General features: G+C 36.2%; 1 protein-coding gene across 1 annotated transcript in view; it reads left to right on the forward strand.

Annotated features, from left to right (window-relative positions):
- LOC129480061 (neutral ceramidase) overlaps positions 1 to 17583 on the forward strand; it is a 60844-nt gene that overhangs the window by 31007 nt on the left and 12254 nt on the right. Inside the window, exons 8-16 of the mRNA XM_055273868.2 lie at positions 1596 to 1721; positions 3418 to 3504; positions 5331 to 5435; positions 5561 to 5642; positions 10357 to 10472; positions 11500 to 11594; positions 12777 to 12816; positions 13559 to 13654; positions 17333 to 17428. Coding sequence (XP_055129843.2) covers positions 1596 to 1721; positions 3418 to 3504; positions 5331 to 5435; positions 5561 to 5642; positions 10357 to 10472; positions 11500 to 11594; positions 12777 to 12816; positions 13559 to 13654; positions 17333 to 17428 — 843 coding nt within the window. The remainder of the gene's footprint in view (positions 1 to 1595; positions 1722 to 3417; positions 3505 to 5330; positions 5436 to 5560; positions 5643 to 10356; positions 10473 to 11499; positions 11595 to 12776; positions 12817 to 13558; positions 13655 to 17332; positions 17429 to 17583) is intronic.

Below are 17583 nucleotides of genomic sequence, written 5' to 3' on the forward strand. Positions count from 1 at the left end.
CTCTAATTAGGTTGAAGAGAGAGAGAAAAGATACATCGAGGGCAAGTCCAGATGGTGGATGGTGTATTTAGTTTCATTGTGCAACAGGAAAGTCTGTATTTGCTTTTTTCTGTTTAAGCCAATAGCATATTTATTTTTAAAGGGCAAAGGGATCTCTGAGCTCCAGATAAAACACAATAGACTAGATTGACTGGTCAGCATTTTATAATTTGTTGTTGCACACAGTGTTTCTTGTTAAAATATTTCTGTTAGGGACATAATTTGAAACTCTCCCACTTGAATCAGTGATAATTGGAATATTTTCAGTAATAATATGTATACCGACTGTAATGTGAGCCTTTACAGGAATAAAAAGTTTTCTCAGAATATTTTTTTCTGGATTTTTTTTTTTATTATACTTTAAGTTCTGGGATACATGTGCAGAACATGCAGGTTTGTTACACAGGTATACATGTGCTATGGTGGTTTGCTGCACCTATCAACCCATCATCTACACTAGGTATTTCTTCTAATGCTATCCCTCCCCTAGCCACCCACCCCCCGACAGGCCCCAGTGTGTGATATTCCCCTCCCTGTGTCCATGTGTTCTCATCGTTCAGCTCCCACTTATGAGAATATGTGGTGTTTGGTTTTCTGTTCTTGTGTTAGTTTGCTGAGAATGATGGTTTCCAGCTTCGTCCATGTCCCTGCAAAGGACATGAACTCATCCTTTTTTATGGCTGCATAGTATTCCACGGTGTATATGTGCCACATTTTCTTTATCCAGTCTATCATTGATGGGCATTTGGGTTGGTTCTAGGTCTTTGCTATTGTGAATAGTGCCGCAATAAACATACATGTGCATGTGTCTTTATAGTAGAATGATTTATAATCCTTTGGGTATATACCTAGTAATGGGATTGCTGGGTCAAATGGTATTTCTGGTTCTAGATCCTTGAGGAATCACCACACTGTTTTCCCCAATGGTTGAACTAACTTCAAACTATACTACAAAGGTACAGTAACCAAAAAAGCATGGTACTGGTACCAAAACAGATATATAGAGCATTGCAACAGAACAGAGGCCTCAGAAATAACACCACACATCTACAACCATCTGATCTTCGACAAACCTGACAAAAACAAGCAGTAGGGAAAGGATCCCCTATTTAATAAATGGTGTTGGGAAAACTGGCTAGCCATATGCAGAAAACCGAAACTGGACCCCTTCCTTACACCTTATACAAAAATTAACTCAAGATGGATTAAAGACTTAAACGTAAGACCTAAAACCATAAAAACCCTAGAGGAAAACCTAGGCAAATACCATTTAGGACACAGGGATTGGTAAAGACTTCATGACTAAAACACCAAAAGCAATAGCAACAAAAGCCAACATTGACAAATGGGATCTAATTAAACTAAAGAGCTTCTGCACAGCAAAAGAAACTATCATCAGTGAACAGGCAACCTACAGAATATTTTATATCCTCTTTTTATTGTCTGCAAATGATTTTGAATAGTTTGCCAGAGTGGATTTAATGTTTGTATTTCTAATGGCAGTCATTATAGGAAATAGGAAAGAATAAAAGGCAACTTGGCATTTCTTTTTGCAGGGGCCATTTGTAGCAGCCTTTGCTTCATCAAACCTAGGAGATGTGTCCCCCAACATTCTCGGCCCACGTTGCATCAACACGGGAGAGTCCTGTGATAACGCCAATAGCACTTGTCCCATTGGTGGGGTAGGTAATTATGGCACATGAAATCTTTGTTTTTGCATCTCAAATACATTTTATATTTGAACATTTATCATTAATTTACAAATACCTTGTCTTCTAGTATACACTGGCCTAGTTCTCCCTAGCATCTGCTCTTCTCAAAAGCACCTGTCCAAACCCACTAAATTTTAACTGAGTGAAGTTATATTTTTCCATCTGAGTGACTGTTAAGTTTTTTGAATGATGAGACAATTCAGTAACTGTCAGAGATTAACTCTACCCATCCCCAAACTTGTTCAATCTGAAACATTTTGCTTTGGAATTTCGAAAGTCACAAGTTTGTACTAAAAACTGCCTGCCTGAGACATTTCTCATGGATTATAAAGTTTATAGGGTTTTTAATGTAAGACCAACATTCCTTTTCCTTTTTTAAAAATTACAAGCAAAAAAAATTGCTGTAAAAATTCAAATAACATAGAAGTGCAGAGAATAGTAAAAAATGAAAGTACCTCTTCGCCTCCCTTTCTTCTATACTTTGCTCTTCCAGGAAGTTACTATTCTCATACCTCCTCCTATGTATTTACCTATGCATTTATAAACAACATTATATGACTTATTTATGGATTTTGAGTTTTGTATCCAGGACTTGAGTTTTCCACTTAATTTGTCTTAGAAACTTTTCAATGAGTATATCCAGATCTGTGTGATATGTTTTAAAGACAGCAAGTAAGGCTATACCATCATTTATTTAACTCCCACAATGTTCATTTAGCTTTGTTTTCAACTTTGACATGAGCAGTAGATGCTACTTTTTGGGTTCTTATTCTTTGTGTTTGTAGAACATTTCACCTGTGATAATGCTTTTTTGTACGCTATTTCTGGGATGTTTATTCCATCCCAGTCAACTCCACCCAATGGGGTTAATACCAGTATTAATAAAGATATTTTTTTCTTATCAACTTTTTAAAGCTCCCAATATATTAAAGTCTTAGTTTTGTCAAAATAGTACAAACTTTTCCTAAAGTTTATCAGTTGTCTTTCTGTCTTATTTATGTCTTTTGCCCCCTATGGAAATTTAAGATGTTTAAGCTGTCCAGTTTAACTAAGCTTGTTCTAGATAACTTTCAGGAGGGTCTGCCCACACCCTCATACTACAAAAGATGTTTATCCATATTTTCTTTTAGTAATTTTTTGATTCCACTTACAATATTTAAGTGCTTGATCAATCTCAATTTTTTTTCTGATATAAGAAGTAGGAAATAGGGCCAGATTTGTTTATTGATTTTTTTCCCCAGAAGTCCAGCTGGTTGTTCCAACATAATTTTAACTGAGTTTCAATTAAAGGTGATCATGAGTAAGAATCAGAGGCAAGAACAAGCAAGTAGAAAGATGTGCAGTCAATAGAAAGACCTGGCTTCAAGTCTTAGCTCAGATGTTAGATACCTGGATAATCACCAACACATCTTTTAACCTAAGCCTCAATTTCCTTTTTTTTTTTTTTCAAAAGAAAGGCTCCAGAATAGATCATTTCTAAAGACATTCACTGTTCTAATTCCACATATGATTTTGTTTTTATAGTCTGTACTTTGAGAGACCACCTGAAAAGAAATGTTAGAATGTGGTTTTAAAAATCTATTTGCTCAGATTCAGTTATAATTCTTCATTCCTTAAAATAATTGCTTACTTGTCCAAGAATGCATCCTATCTTATTTTGTTCCAGCCTAGCATGTGCATTGCTAAGGGACCCGGACAGGATATGTTTGACAGCACACAAATTATAGGACGGGCCATGTATCAGAGAGCAAAGGTAAGCCATGGGCCTCGCTCCTTTAATCTTCATTTAAAATTGTCTTTTAAAAATCCATTGACATGTTTCATTAGGAAGTTGAATATTGTAAAGAAAACAGCAAACGCTCAGGTTGTGCTGGGGAGTATGGAAGAGGTCAGCTTGGGAGGTGGCCTTTGCAATCCACACGGGGAGCTCTGTCTGACTGCTCAGGTCTGACTTCTTATAGGAAGTACATTTAAAACCAAGTAATCAGGAAAACATTTTATTTTAGAATGTCTAGAAAGCCAGAGTGCTTGCTTCAGTTAGTAGGAAGATAGACTATAAGGTTTTCAATTTCTTGTGGCATTAGATATGACCAGATTGATTCAAATTCTCAGAAGTCTCTAAGGCCTTTGCTTGCCAAAAGTCACCCAACTATCTCTTAACTTTTCTTTTGGTGACAAGAGGAAGCTGAGCCATAGAACTCCAGTTCTTGAAACTTGGATTTAAATTAGTTCCCAGTGTTCTTCAATATGCAAAGATCATCCACCTGTTCTTTTCTTTTTACAAAACTTTTTGATGAAGAGAGAATCTGGTCTCCAGTGAGATTACTATGAATTACTCTGACTTCCTCCCTCTCCTAAATTTTATTTCCCATTTTGTCCCCATATTTTGTTTCAGCTTCTGTAGAGACAGATTTCTAGGCAAAAAGACAAAAAAAAGATCTCGAACTGAGATGTCCTTGATATGGTTAAATCTCTTTCTTTTCATAGCTTATTCATACCTTTGCTGTGTGTGTGTGTGTGTGTGTGTGTGTGTGTGTTTAGTTTATTCCAAGGTTCTAAAATCTTTCAAGAGCAACTAAGGAGGGACAAAAGCACCTTTAAACAACAATCTGACACAAAATTGGTAGCAACAGCCAGCCTAATTGCTGCAGTTTCTTTTTAATTACTGTGGTATTATCAGTGGATTATTCTAAATGCACAGCTTCTATTTAGGGTGTGCACCCGTGACGCACTTTAGTGTCAGAAATTTTGTTCCCATTCTGAGCCTGAGAGTCATAGAGATTTGACCCACATTCTGCATTATCTTCTCAGCAAGGCACAACTTCTCTCTTAATTAGGAGTGGCAGGCTGCAGCTGGTCTTGCTGATGACTTACGAGAGCTCTCATGTGGCCATTGAAACTGGGGTGGGGACAGAGTGGAAATGAGCTAAGTGTCAGGCAAGAGAATGTTTGATGAAACAGGATTTGCCTATGTTATATAATGTGAATTAATAAAAACAAAGAGTTTTTTAAACTTGTTTTGACTCATGTTTCCCATAAGGTTGAAAAAGCATCAATTGACCATATTAAAACACAAAAGCAAAAGCACCAAAGAGTGGATTGTGGGTGGGCGAGCTGCTGCAGACAAAGCAGGGCTTGAAGTCCTCCAAGCCACCTTGGCCCCAACCTGCTGCAGGACTCAAGTATTCTGAAAGGAAGACCCTATAAGAACACACAAAGATACACTCTCACTCTAGCAAAGAAAGTAATTTGGTCCAGTTATTCCTAATCTTAAATTTTCTTGGTGATCTTTCAAGTGAGATTGGGGCCTTTTGTGCCACAGCCTGTATCACTATAATTTCATTTTTGTGGGGAGTTGACACAGGTCAACAGCCTCGGAGACTTCAAGCTTCTGGCAAACTCCTGGGTTTGGTAGAGAGAGACCCATGTGGTTGGTGGCCAATTCTAAGCAACCAGTAAAACAAAAGCTTTGCTGAGAGATGCATTTCCAAATTGCATCAAATTGGTACTTCCTGAGTACAGTTGGAGATACTCACTTTAGCCTTTTTGCTTGGAATAGTAAGCCTGTGTGTTTTCTAGGAACTGTATGCCTCTGCCTCCCAGGAGGTAACGGGACCACTGGCTTCAGCACACCAGTGGGTGGATATGACAAATGTGACCGTCTGGCTCAATTCCACACATGCAGTAAGTGCTGCTGAGACACCCTGGTTATGAGCCAAGGGTGAAGTTTTGGTTTGATCTCATTATTTACTTTCAGCTTAACTTTTGTCTTTTTCATTTTTGTTTTGTTTTTAAAACTTTTCCTTTAGGCAAAAACATGTAAACCAGCACTGGGCTACAGTTTTGCGGCTGGCACTATTGATGGAGTTGGAGGCCTCAATTTTACACAGGGTAAGGTGAAGTCCAGTGAAATCTATGATTTCAGCTTCTGAAGCTTCTGGGTTCTGTTCTCTGATCAGGTTTCATTGTAGCCAATACATTTATTAATTTTTAAACTCAGGGTCTGCTGGTTTTCCAGGCTTGTACATGACGATGTACCACCCCCGCCAGACCTAAGCAACCACTAATATTTCTGTCTCTGTATTTTCCTATTCTGGACACTTAATACAAATGGAATCATATAATATGTGGCATTTTTTGTTGGCTTCTTTCACTTAGCATCATGTTTCAAAGGTTCATTGATATTGTTGCATGCATTTTTTTTTTGAGACAGAATTTTGCTCTTGTCACCCAGGATGGTGTACAGTGGCACCATCTCAGCTTACTGCAACCTCCACCTCTCAAGTTCAAGCGATTCTCCTGCCTCAGCCTCCCAAGTAGCTGAGACTACAGGCACCTGCCACCATGCTCGGCTAATTTTTGTATTTTTAGTAGAGGTGGGGTTTCACCATTTGGCCATGGTGGTCTGGAATTCCTGACCTCAGGTGATCCACCCACCTCAGCCTCCCAGAGTGCTGGGATTACAGGTGTGAGCCACTGCTCCCAGCCTCATTCTTTTTTTATGGTTGAATAATATTCCATTGTGTCAACATATCAGATTTGTTTAAGCCTTCCTCAGTTGATGAACATTTGGGTTATCCCATGTTTTGGTTATTATGAATCTATAAATATTCTATAAATATTCATGGGATTTTTATGTGGGTGTTTGTTTTCATCTTTCCTCTTGGGTATATATCTAGGAGTGAAATTGCTGGATTACATAACTCTATATTTAATCATCTGAGAAACTGCCAGACTATTTCTGAAATGGCTGCACCATTTTACATTTCCACAGGCAGTGTATAGATTTCTGATTTTTTAATGTCTTTGCCAATATTTGTTATTATCTGACTTATTGAATCTAGCCACCTTAGTGGGTGTGGAGGGATATCTTATTGTGGTTTTGATTTGCATTTCCCTAATAATTAATGATGTCAAACACCTTTTCATGTGCGTATTAACCACATGTATATCTCCCTTGGAGAAATGTCATTTACATAGTTTTCTCATTTTAAAATTTGGGTTATTTTTCTTTTTATTATTGAGTTATAAGTGTTCTTTGTGTATTCGGTATACATTCCCTTATCAGATGTGTGATATAAAAATATTTTCCCAGCACTTTGGGAGGCTGAGGCGGGCAGATCACAAGGTCAGGAAATCGAGACCATCCTGGTCAACAATGGTGAGACACTGTCTCTACTAAAAATACCAAATTAGCCAGACATGCTGGCGCACGCCTGTAGTCCCAGCTACTCGGGAGGCTGAGGCAGGAGAATCGCTTGAACCCGGGAGGCAGATGTTGCAGTGAGCCAAGATCGTGCCACTGCACTCCAGCCTGGCAACAGAGTGAGACTGTCTCCCCCCAAATTTTTTTTCTTCCATTCTGTAGTTTTTTCACTTTATTGATTGTATCATTTGAAGCACAAACATTCTTAATTTTTATGAAGTCTAAATTTTCTTTTGTTACTCATGGTTTTGTGTCATATATAGGAATCTTTTTCCAAATTCAATGTCATGAAGATTTACCCCTATTTTCTTATAAGATTTTTATGGTTTTAGCTCTCCATTTAAGTCTTGGATCCATTTTTAGTTAAACTTTGTGTATCATGGAGGTAATGGCCTGCCTTTATTCTTTTGCATATGGCTATTCAGTTATCCCAGCACCACTTATTAGAAAGATTATTATTTACCCATTCTATAATCTTGGCACACTTGTTAAAAATTAGTTGACACATGGCTTTATGTCTGGATTATCAATTATATTCCATTGATCTATATGCCTAATCTTGTACCAGTATAACCGTCTCTTGGTTACTGTTTCCTTTAAGATCAGAAAGTATGTCTTTCTACCTTGTTCTCCTCTTCCAAGATTGTTTTGACTTCTGAGTTTCTTGCGATTCCACAGGAATTTTAGAATCAGCTTGTAAATTTTTACAAAGAAGTCAGCTGGGATTCTGATGGGAATGTCATTGAATTTACAGATTAATTTGGGGAAGTATTGCCATCTTAACAATATTATGTAATTTGATCCATGTACATAGATGTTTTAGGATTCATTTAGATCTTCTTTAATTTTTTCAACAATGTTTTGTAATTTTAAGACAAATACAAAAAAATAAATTTTGTACTTTTTGTTGTTTATTTCTTAGTATTTCACTCTTTGCTATTGTAAATGGAAATTTTTTCTTGATTTCATTTTTGGATTGTTAATAGAAAATGTATAGAAATACAACTGATAGCTGTATTGACCGTATATCCTACAACCTTGCTGAACTCATTTATTAGTTCTAATATTTTAATGGATGATTTAGGATTTTTCTCTATACAAGATCATGTCATCTTAAAATAGAAATATTAATAGTTTTAATTTTTCTTTTCCAATCTGAATGCCTTTTATTTCTTTTTCTTGCCTAATTGCCTGGCTAGAACCTTCAGAACAATGTTGAATAAAAGTGAGAAGAGTATACATTCTGTGTTGTTCCTAATAGTATGGAAAAAGCATTCAGTCGTTCATCATTAAGTATAATGTTAGCTCTGGGTTTTTAATCCTTTATCAGGTTGAGGAAATTTACTTCTATTCCTAGTTTGTTGAGTGTTATTATCATAAAATGGTATTAGTTTTTTGGCAAATGTTTCTCTCTGTATCTACTCAGATTATCATGTAATTAAAAAATTATATTAATATGTTGTACTGCATTAATCAGTTTTTGAATGTTTAACCAACTTTGTATTCCTGGAATAAATCCCAGTTGGTCATGTTCTATAACAATTCTTTCTCTGTGTTGCTGTATTCAGTTTGCTAGTTTTTTGTTGTAGGTTTTTGTGTCCTATTTATCAGAGACAATGTTCTGTAGTTTTCTTTTCTTGTGATATCTTTGTCTGGTTTTATATCAGGATAATATTGGTCTCATAGAATGAATCAGGAAGTGTTCCCTTTTCTATTATTTTGGAAAAGTTTTGGAAAAGCTAGTACTAATTCTTTGGTTGGTGGAATTCAGCAGTAAAGCAATCTGAGCTCTGTTATTTGTTGTAAGTAGTTAAAAATGTGTTATGAATTCAATCTCTTTGCTTTTTGTAGTTTTTTTTTAGATTGCCTATTTCTTCTTGAGTCAATTTTGGTAGTTTGTCTTTCTAGGAATTTTTCCATTTTATCTAAGTTATCTAATTTGTTAGCGTACAACTACTTATAGTATTCCTTTATAATTCTTTTTATTTCTTTAAAGTCAGTATTAATGTTCTCTCTAATTTCTGATTTTAATAATTTAAGTCTTCTCTCTGTTTTTCTTGGTCAATTTCGCTAAAGTTTTGCCAATTTTGTTGACCTTTTCAAAAAACCAGCTTTTGGTTTCATTGATTTTTCTGTTTTCTTTCTACTCACTTTTTAATTGATTTTCTTTTGAATATTGATTATTTCCTTCTTTTTCAACATTTGATTTAGTTTGCTTTCCTTTTCCAATGTCTTCAGGTAGAAGTTAGGTTATTGGTTTGAGATCTTTCTTCTTTCTTAATATACAGGCATTTACAACTATAAATGTCTCACTGAATACAGCTGTCACTGCATACCCTAAGTTTTGATGTGTTGTGTTTTCATTTTCATTCATGATAAAGTATTTCCAGATTTTCCTTTGATTTCTTCCTTGATTATTAGCTATTTCAGATCATATTGCTTAATTTCTGCATATTTGTAAGTTTCCCCATTTTTTCCTATTCTTTATTTTTAATTTCATTTCATTGTATTTGGAAAACATATTTTGTATTATTTCTATTTTTTTAAATTTATTGAGGTTTGTCCTTTGGCCAGCACATGATCTATCCCAGATAATGTTCCATGTGCACGTGAGAAGAATGTATATTCTGTTGTTGTTGGGTGGAGTATTCTATAGATTGCGTAGGTCTAGTTGAAGTTTTCTGTTGATCTTCTGCCTAGTTGTTCTATCCATGATTGAGAGTGGGTTATTGAAAATTTCAGTATTGTTACTGAAATGTGTATTTCTTCCTTCATTTCTGTGAGTTTTCAGTTTATGCTGCACAGACATTTATAATTATTACATTTTTCGAATAGAGTATAGAGTCTTAATTCATAAGTTTTATAGTTACAAAACCTTTTACCCCAGATTACACATTTGAAGTTTTTGTTTTTTACTGCCTTTGTGTGTGTGTGTGTGTGTGTGTGTGTGTGTAGATAATTAAATGGGTATTCAGGAGAAATTATTTCAGGGACCATAAGTCAGACAACTGGTATTGTGAGTTGGAGGCGTCATTTTTCACTTTCAAAACAGGAAAAAAGTGATTTAGTTCACAAATCTGCAGTTAATTATGTCAAACCGTTTTTATTTGCAACATGAATGAGCAGGAGTAATAGAAACAAAACTTTAAGGACATTGACAAAATATACTCTGTTGTTCTCTTGACCACACTGAAGATCTAATTAAACAATGACTCATGTCTTAGGATGCACAGGACATTTTTCCTATTCTATTATTCAAACTGTTTGGAATCATTGAAAAACAACCTTAATAAAATCTCTGAAACTCCTTAAAACATTATTGTACAATATTTGTCAAAATAATGACTTTTTTCAGAGGGTTGGTTCAAGGAAGTATACTAATCACAACATTTCTAATAGGGAAAAAAGAAGGGGATCCATTTTGGGACACCATTCGGGACCAGATCCTGGGAAAGCCATCTGAAGAAATTAAAGAATGTCATAAACCAAAGCCCATCCTTCTTCACACTGGAGAAGTAATGCATTTTCATTATCATAGTGAAATTAGCATATTGTTATTTTTAAATTTGTGAACTGTCAGGTAATGAATGGTAGATATCTACTGAGATGGGAAGTCTTATTTAAATATTCCCATATCAAGTTTTTAATATTTAAAAAATGAGTTCTATGACTCTAAGGAATGAAGGTTATGGTTATGAAGTATATTGATTTACCTATGGCACTTATGATTAATAAATACAACAATTAGGACAGTGGGAAAGGCAGAATAAGATGAACATTTATCTTATTCAGAATTTATTTTTGTTGGCTCCAAGAAGGGAGTCAGCACCAAATTTTCTGCAGAAGAAAACATTTCAGGTCATCTAAAACAAAACAAGTTCATGTCTAAATTTTCTCACAGTTCAGGCAACGTTATCAACTAAAGCAATTTTCTTTTACACTCCTTTGAAACATATATTTTGCATTCTAAATGTCAAAAGGTCATTTCAGTATTCATAAAAACTTGGATTGTTGAGTTAGAAGCATTTTAAAAATACATTTTGTTCCTAATATCCTATTAAAATTCTTGAAAGAAGAGAGGAAAGGAAGGAATAGAGGGACAGGCTATATTATTCGGAATATGGAAAGGGTTAAATTCTTTTGGGAAAATCTTGGAAAATAAAGCAACACTTGGAAATTGTAAACTTAAAGTGCGATTATAATAAGAAGAGAAATTATTAAGTTAAACTATTCCAAATGGAATTCCTTATTTATTGTGTATAAGAATAGTCACCAACAGTACTCTAGAAAAATGTTTGGTTATCTGTTACACATTGTGATTTCACGATGACAGATCCACCAAAAACTTCATTGATTTCTGCAGGTTAATGGGGCTTTGGCATTTGAAATTCTCATGTTATCACTAGGACATAAATGCCCATATAGAATATTTAATACTACATCATAAATTAGAAACTAGAGGAACTTCTGGGACCACTATGTGTCTGTTGACCATAGAGAGAGTGTTATCCCTAACATAATTTTCTTGTTTTGGGTTCTCAGCTATCAAAACCTCATCCCTGGCATCCAGACATTGTTGATGTTCAGATTATTACCCTTGGGTCCTTGGCCATAACTGCCGTCCCTGGGGAGTTTACGTAAGTTCTTCTTTTTATTACTTAGTTAAAAATGTGTTTGTTGTATGTTCTGTTGGAATTGCTTCTTATTATGAAAAGATCATTCTGTACTGACCCCTTGGTATCCTACTGTACTGTTTGGTGACAGTGGCAAATATTCCTACCCTCTTTTGCTGGGGCCTCTGAAGAATAACTATCTCTATGCTTATTATTGATGGCTAACCTGAAGCAGACATGAAAATTAAAAAAAAACTTATCCCAAATTAAAATGATGCCATGAGTTATTATATCAGTAGAAAGATTTGCAGTCATATTAAAATACAGGTACTTGAAATAATCAGATTAGGTATTAAAAGCATGGAAGAATGTTTTAAACCTCCTTGATACGTAGTCTTCCTATCTCGGTAACTGGCAATTTTATATCTTTCCAGCAGGTCCTATCTCTTGGAGTCATCCTTGAATTCCCTCTTTTTCTGTTTTTTCCTCTTTAAATTCTTCAGCAAATTTTGTACACTCTACCCAACACCTTCTGTCACTTCCCCTCCTGGTCTAAGTTACCATGATCTTTTACACAGATTTTTGCAATAACCTGCTGTCTGGTCTGCTTCATTCTGCCTTTACTCCTCTGCAGTTTTTTTTCTCAACACAGCAGCTAGATTAAGCCCTTTAAAATATAAATTAAATAATATCATGTCTTTGCTGAAAACCCTCCAGTAGCTTCTCATTTCATTCCAGGTAAATTCTCAAACTTGCAAGCTCCTACATGATCTGTTCTTCATCAAGCTCTCCTATCTGATTTCTTACCTCTCTCCCCTTTCCTCACCTCTGATTCAGCCACATTGGCTTTATTACACTTATACAGTAATGTATTTTCTACCTACCTCAGCTTTTATAAACATAGACTGCAACTGATCATTTTGTTGACTCAAGAATGGAAAATAATGATGATTTTTGCCAGTGATAACCACTGATTCTGTTTCCTTCTTTTAGTCAGATTGACTGTTTTCAGTTTAGGATTTATTCTGAAGCTAGGACAGGCAGGAAAAAAGCTCAAGTTTAGCTTTTCACAGTGATTGGGTTCCTACATATTTTACTATTGTGTGATGAGCCAGGGTAGTTTTTTGGCTTTCACTGCAAGTGTTTCTGCATACTCTGCACACGTCTGAGCAGGAAAATGTTTACATAATTGTTTTCTTGACTCAGGACCATGTCTGGACGAAGACTTCGAGAGGCAGTTCAGGCAGTAAGTTAAAAATAAAATAACATATCTACATGTTCATATTTGGCAAAGAGGAAAGTATATCCTATCTCTATGATCCTATATCTTTTAAATTAATCTTTTTTAAGATGACTAGAGTTCCACATTTCTTGAAATTAATGGCTAAGGTTAATATGAAATATTGGTAGTATAAAAACTAGACTTAAAAAACATAAGGGAATTATCATTAGGTTAAAAATATTTTATTGGTATTTATGTATCAATTTTTAAAAATTTGATAATGTTTGTATACATTAAATGCTAAGTAACCTCTAAGTACCTCAATATCTTAAATTCCTGTGAACAGTCTAAATAAAATGTATTACATTTTGGGAATTCTGTGTTTTATCTGTGCTGTATTTTGAATTTTCTTTATATTCAGGCAGTATTGTAAATGGTTCTAAAATGACATGTCAAAAATGTCTTGTTACTTAGCCCTGGAAATTACTATTCTGGTTAGCTAGTAGCCACCCATTAGATTTTTTAATAAGTTGATTTTTTAAATCCCTATTTTAGTAGTAAGAAGTTTCTACATCTGCAACTGTGATCATCAAGGTATTTATAGATCCATTGACTTGTCCAACTGTAGTGCAGAGTTAGAAAAATTTTATTAAGAAAAATATCTTAAACTAATAATGTAATCAATGCTTGTGTGTTAAGGATAACAGAATGAAAATATAATTAAAGATGAAGAGTAATTTTATTGGGTTTTACCTTTCTCTCCTAGGAATTTGCATCTCATGGGATGCAGAACATGACTGTTGTTATTTCAGGTCTATGCAATGTCTATACACATTACATTACCACTTATGAGGAATACCAGGTAAAGCAAAACGTTTTCATCATTTAAATGAATTATACCCCAGTAAAGACTATTGTGTCAAATGCAGACTTGCTTTGTAAACTTTCCCAGTCATGTTTCTGAGAGATGATTATGTTTTAGGTATAGCAGGTAAGAGAATGATAAGCCAGAGGTCGTATTTAAGAGTTTCGAATACATCATTTTAAGGCCAGGTCAGAATTCTAGTTTTACTGACTTACATTTTCCCTGAAATTAATTATTTTGTCAGGGGCACTGGTAATAAGCCTGGGTTGTGGCATAAAACATTTCTAACACTATTCTGAACGCATTTGATGCCTTAAGCCTCTGTAGCACTGGAGAAAACTCCTACTAGTAGCTGTTTATTGAATGCACTGGTTAAGACTTTGCAAATGTTATTTAAAGTAATCCTCACAGTATATCCAGAAGTAGGGTATTATTATATTGATGATATATATTAAGAAACAGAGTCCCAGAGAGTTTGAGGGAGGCTGGTAGCTGGTAATATTTCATTGTTTATAAATAGTCCAGAAAGCAGCCCAAATACTTTTTAAGTAAAACATGAAAACAGTCAAGAGTCTCATAATTAATAATTTCTGTTAATAATATATCTGCTGGTATATAACAGCAGTGCATACAGCGGCATACAGTCTACTCCTTGGTAAATATTCAGTGATACTAAGAGTAGACTCTGCCCTGCTACCCTCTGTTGGCTTTCCTGAAGGTCGCTGCCTTCTAGGAATTCCCACTGAGAAAGGGGTCTTAATGATGCTAAACTTGGATAGGAATAATTACATCCTTTCTTCACTACCTCTTACTATTATTAAGCATTTCTGTCAATTATAAATATAGGAAACAAACAAATTATTTTAGCAGTACCTCTGTCACCAATAGGCCCCACAGATATTTTCATATCACATATAGTGATTGCAGGTCTAGAAATGTCTTTTACTCTTATTGCTATTTTATAATCACAGTAGTTATTAGATCCACAGATATATCTTGTTATTCAATAGCATAATAAAGAAGCACATACATTACTGTATCACAACATTGGTTTATTATAGTATGGTAAATATATTTCAACCTAACTGGTTTCCTTTGTCAATTCCATGTATTTTTATTTTACACCTTTAGAAACATTATTCTGAGGGAGGTCCTTAGGGCTGCCAAAGGAGTCCATGTCACAAACAAGGTTAGGAACCCCTACTAGCTTGTCTCCTGGTCCAAGTGAGACGGGAAAGTTCCCTGAACCCCCTTGCAGTATGTGCAACAGGGGTGTGGCTCATCTGTTTGGCTGCTGTATATGCTCAAACCCTTAATGGGAAGGGGAGCACACAGACAGGCAGGTGCAGGAGCCAAGGTAAGTGCTTTTGGGCGCTGGCAGGAGCAAATTCCATGTGGTCCCTGCAGCAGTATCTAGGTATGGGTGCCTGCTACTCCAGAAGCCCAAGTGGGCATGTGTTACATACAGTGCACTTTTTTAGCTTTGCTGTCTGCAGATAGCTTAAGTGTTAAAGAGCTCAGTGCCCTCTTGGTACCCAGGTCCTTGTCCAGTGTCTAGGAAGAATCAGGTTGCAAATAGACATGAAGGATGAATTCAGGGTTTTATTGAGTGGTAGAGGTAGCTCTCCGAGGGATGAATGGGGACTTGGAAAGGGGATGGAGTGGGAAGATGATCTTCCCCTGGAGTTTGGCTGTCCAGTGGCCAATCTCCTTTCCAACCATCCACAGCCGAACTCCTCTCAGAGTTCAGATGCTCCTTCTCTTTTCTCTGCTGTGCCATTTTGCCATTCTGCTTTTCTGTTCGTCTCCTGGTCTGCTTGTGGAGCTGGGGGTTTGGGGCTTATATGGGTACAGGATAGGGGTGCATAGTGAACAAAAAGGCAAAACAGGAATGTTTGGGTGCAAAAACAGAAATGCTTGTTCTTGTTTAGGGCCACAGGTTTCCAGGCTTAAGGGTGGGGCCTTTGCCAGGGAACCACTCTCTTCTACCCAGTATTTTCCTGTCTCCTGTCCATATCACAGGGATATACTCCCGCAAGGATTACTATTAATTACTTCATTCATTCAACAGATATGTATTGTGACAGATACTGTGCTAGCCGCTTTCTGGGGCATAATGATGAAAAGAATCTGTCCCTTCCCCCAAGATCACTAGAAGTCAGGGGTCTAGTAGAAAGACAGAAAAGAGAACAAATGATTACATTTTCATGAAAGGCATGCACAAGGTGTTATGAAAATAAAGAGAAAGAGCACCAGCCCAGACTGGGTATTTGAGGACTGGGACTGTTCAGGAAGATGTAACATCTGTATGAGTTCTTGAGAACAAGTGAGAGTTAAACAAATAAAAAGTAAGAATGTATCCTATGTAGAAGAAACTATATATGCAAAGGTCCAGAGGGCAGGCACATTGATGGACCATAATTAGTTGAGTAGCATGGAATAAGTATGGGGAGGGTGATGGTAAGGAGATGGGAGCCAGAGTGGGAGACACAGGTTAACTGATGGATAGTCTTACATGCTGTGCTACTGACCCTTCACTCAGTAAGGAAGGCTTTGGGGGAACTGCAGTAGGATTCTAAGCAAGAGAATGCTTTGATAAAATTTTGTGATTTAGAAAGTTCAATAGGATGGCAGTGTAGAAAATGAATTGGAAGGGCTTGTGTATAGGCAGAAGACTGATTAAGAAGCCATAGTATAGTTAAGATCTGGGCAAGACATGGACATGCATACTTGAGGGTGAAGGCTGGGAGGAGGGAGAGGATCGAAAAACTACTTATCAGGTACTGTGCTTATTACCTGGCTGATGAAATAATCTGTATAACCAACCCTCATGACATGTGATTTACCTATATAACAAACCTGCACATGTACCCCTGAACCTAATATAAATATAAAAAAAGAGATCTGGGTGAGAAATGAGGGTTTGAACTAAGGTAAAATCTACTTATACCTTAGGAGAAAGTAAGACAGGAAAATGAAAGATCTCAGGAGATTTGAAGGAGACAGAATTACCAGATGTGGAGACCGACAGGATACAGGATGAGGGAGAGAGGAGTCTAAGGTAACTGCCGGCTGATCCTCACATGGGAGACTGGAAAGATGACATTCGCTGAGATGAGAATGTTGTGGAGGAAGCTGATATGTCTGGAGTGGTGAGGTTGGTTTTAGATTTGATAACTTTGAAGTTCCTGTAGAAGAACCAAAGGCCTGGAGGTCAGCTAAAACATGCATTTGGCTCAATTTCATGGCTTTATGATGGATTAAATGTCCTCCAGTTAGTACCTTCTAACTATTTATCCAGAAGTTACCAGGACTCTTTTTATTTTGTTTTCTTTTTTCTTCTGATATAGGCCCTGAGGGAAAGCATTTATATTACAAGTACTTATAACAGACTAAAGCTTAGGAGCTAGCACCCTTTTTCATAGTAAGTAGAATGACAGTCTAAACGGCATAAGCAGAGAGAACCCATTGCTTTTAATAGGTAGTTCATAGGAGTCACTTACCTTGGCCAGTACATGGAAATGCCCATCCTCTTTTGTCATACATAATCTTGAAGATTATGCCAGTTTTGAATAATGTGAGATGTCAAGCATCACATTTACCTAAAATGCTACACCTCTGTAAATGGATTTAAATATGCAGAGCCATATACAACTCTCCCTGCCTTTCCTGCAGGCTCAGCGATATGAGGCAGCATCGACAATTTATGGACCGCACACATTATCTGCTTACATTCAGCTCTTCAGGAACCTTGCTAAGGCTATTGCTACGGTAATCAAATATTTGTGTGTGTGTGTGTGTGTGTGTGTGTGTGTGTGTGTATGTCTGTATGTGTCTGTGTCTGGGTAAGAAAATGCAGAGGGAAGCAAAAGAGAACCTTAGCTTCGAGTGTTCAGTTTGACAACTTTTATATTTTACAAAATTTA

Source organism: Symphalangus syndactylus, chromosome 4 (assembly GCF_028878055.3).
Source record: "Symphalangus syndactylus isolate Jambi chromosome 4, NHGRI_mSymSyn1-v2.1_pri, whole genome shotgun sequence".
Classification (NCBI taxonomy): domain Eukaryota; kingdom Metazoa; phylum Chordata; class Mammalia; order Primates; family Hylobatidae; genus Symphalangus; species Symphalangus syndactylus.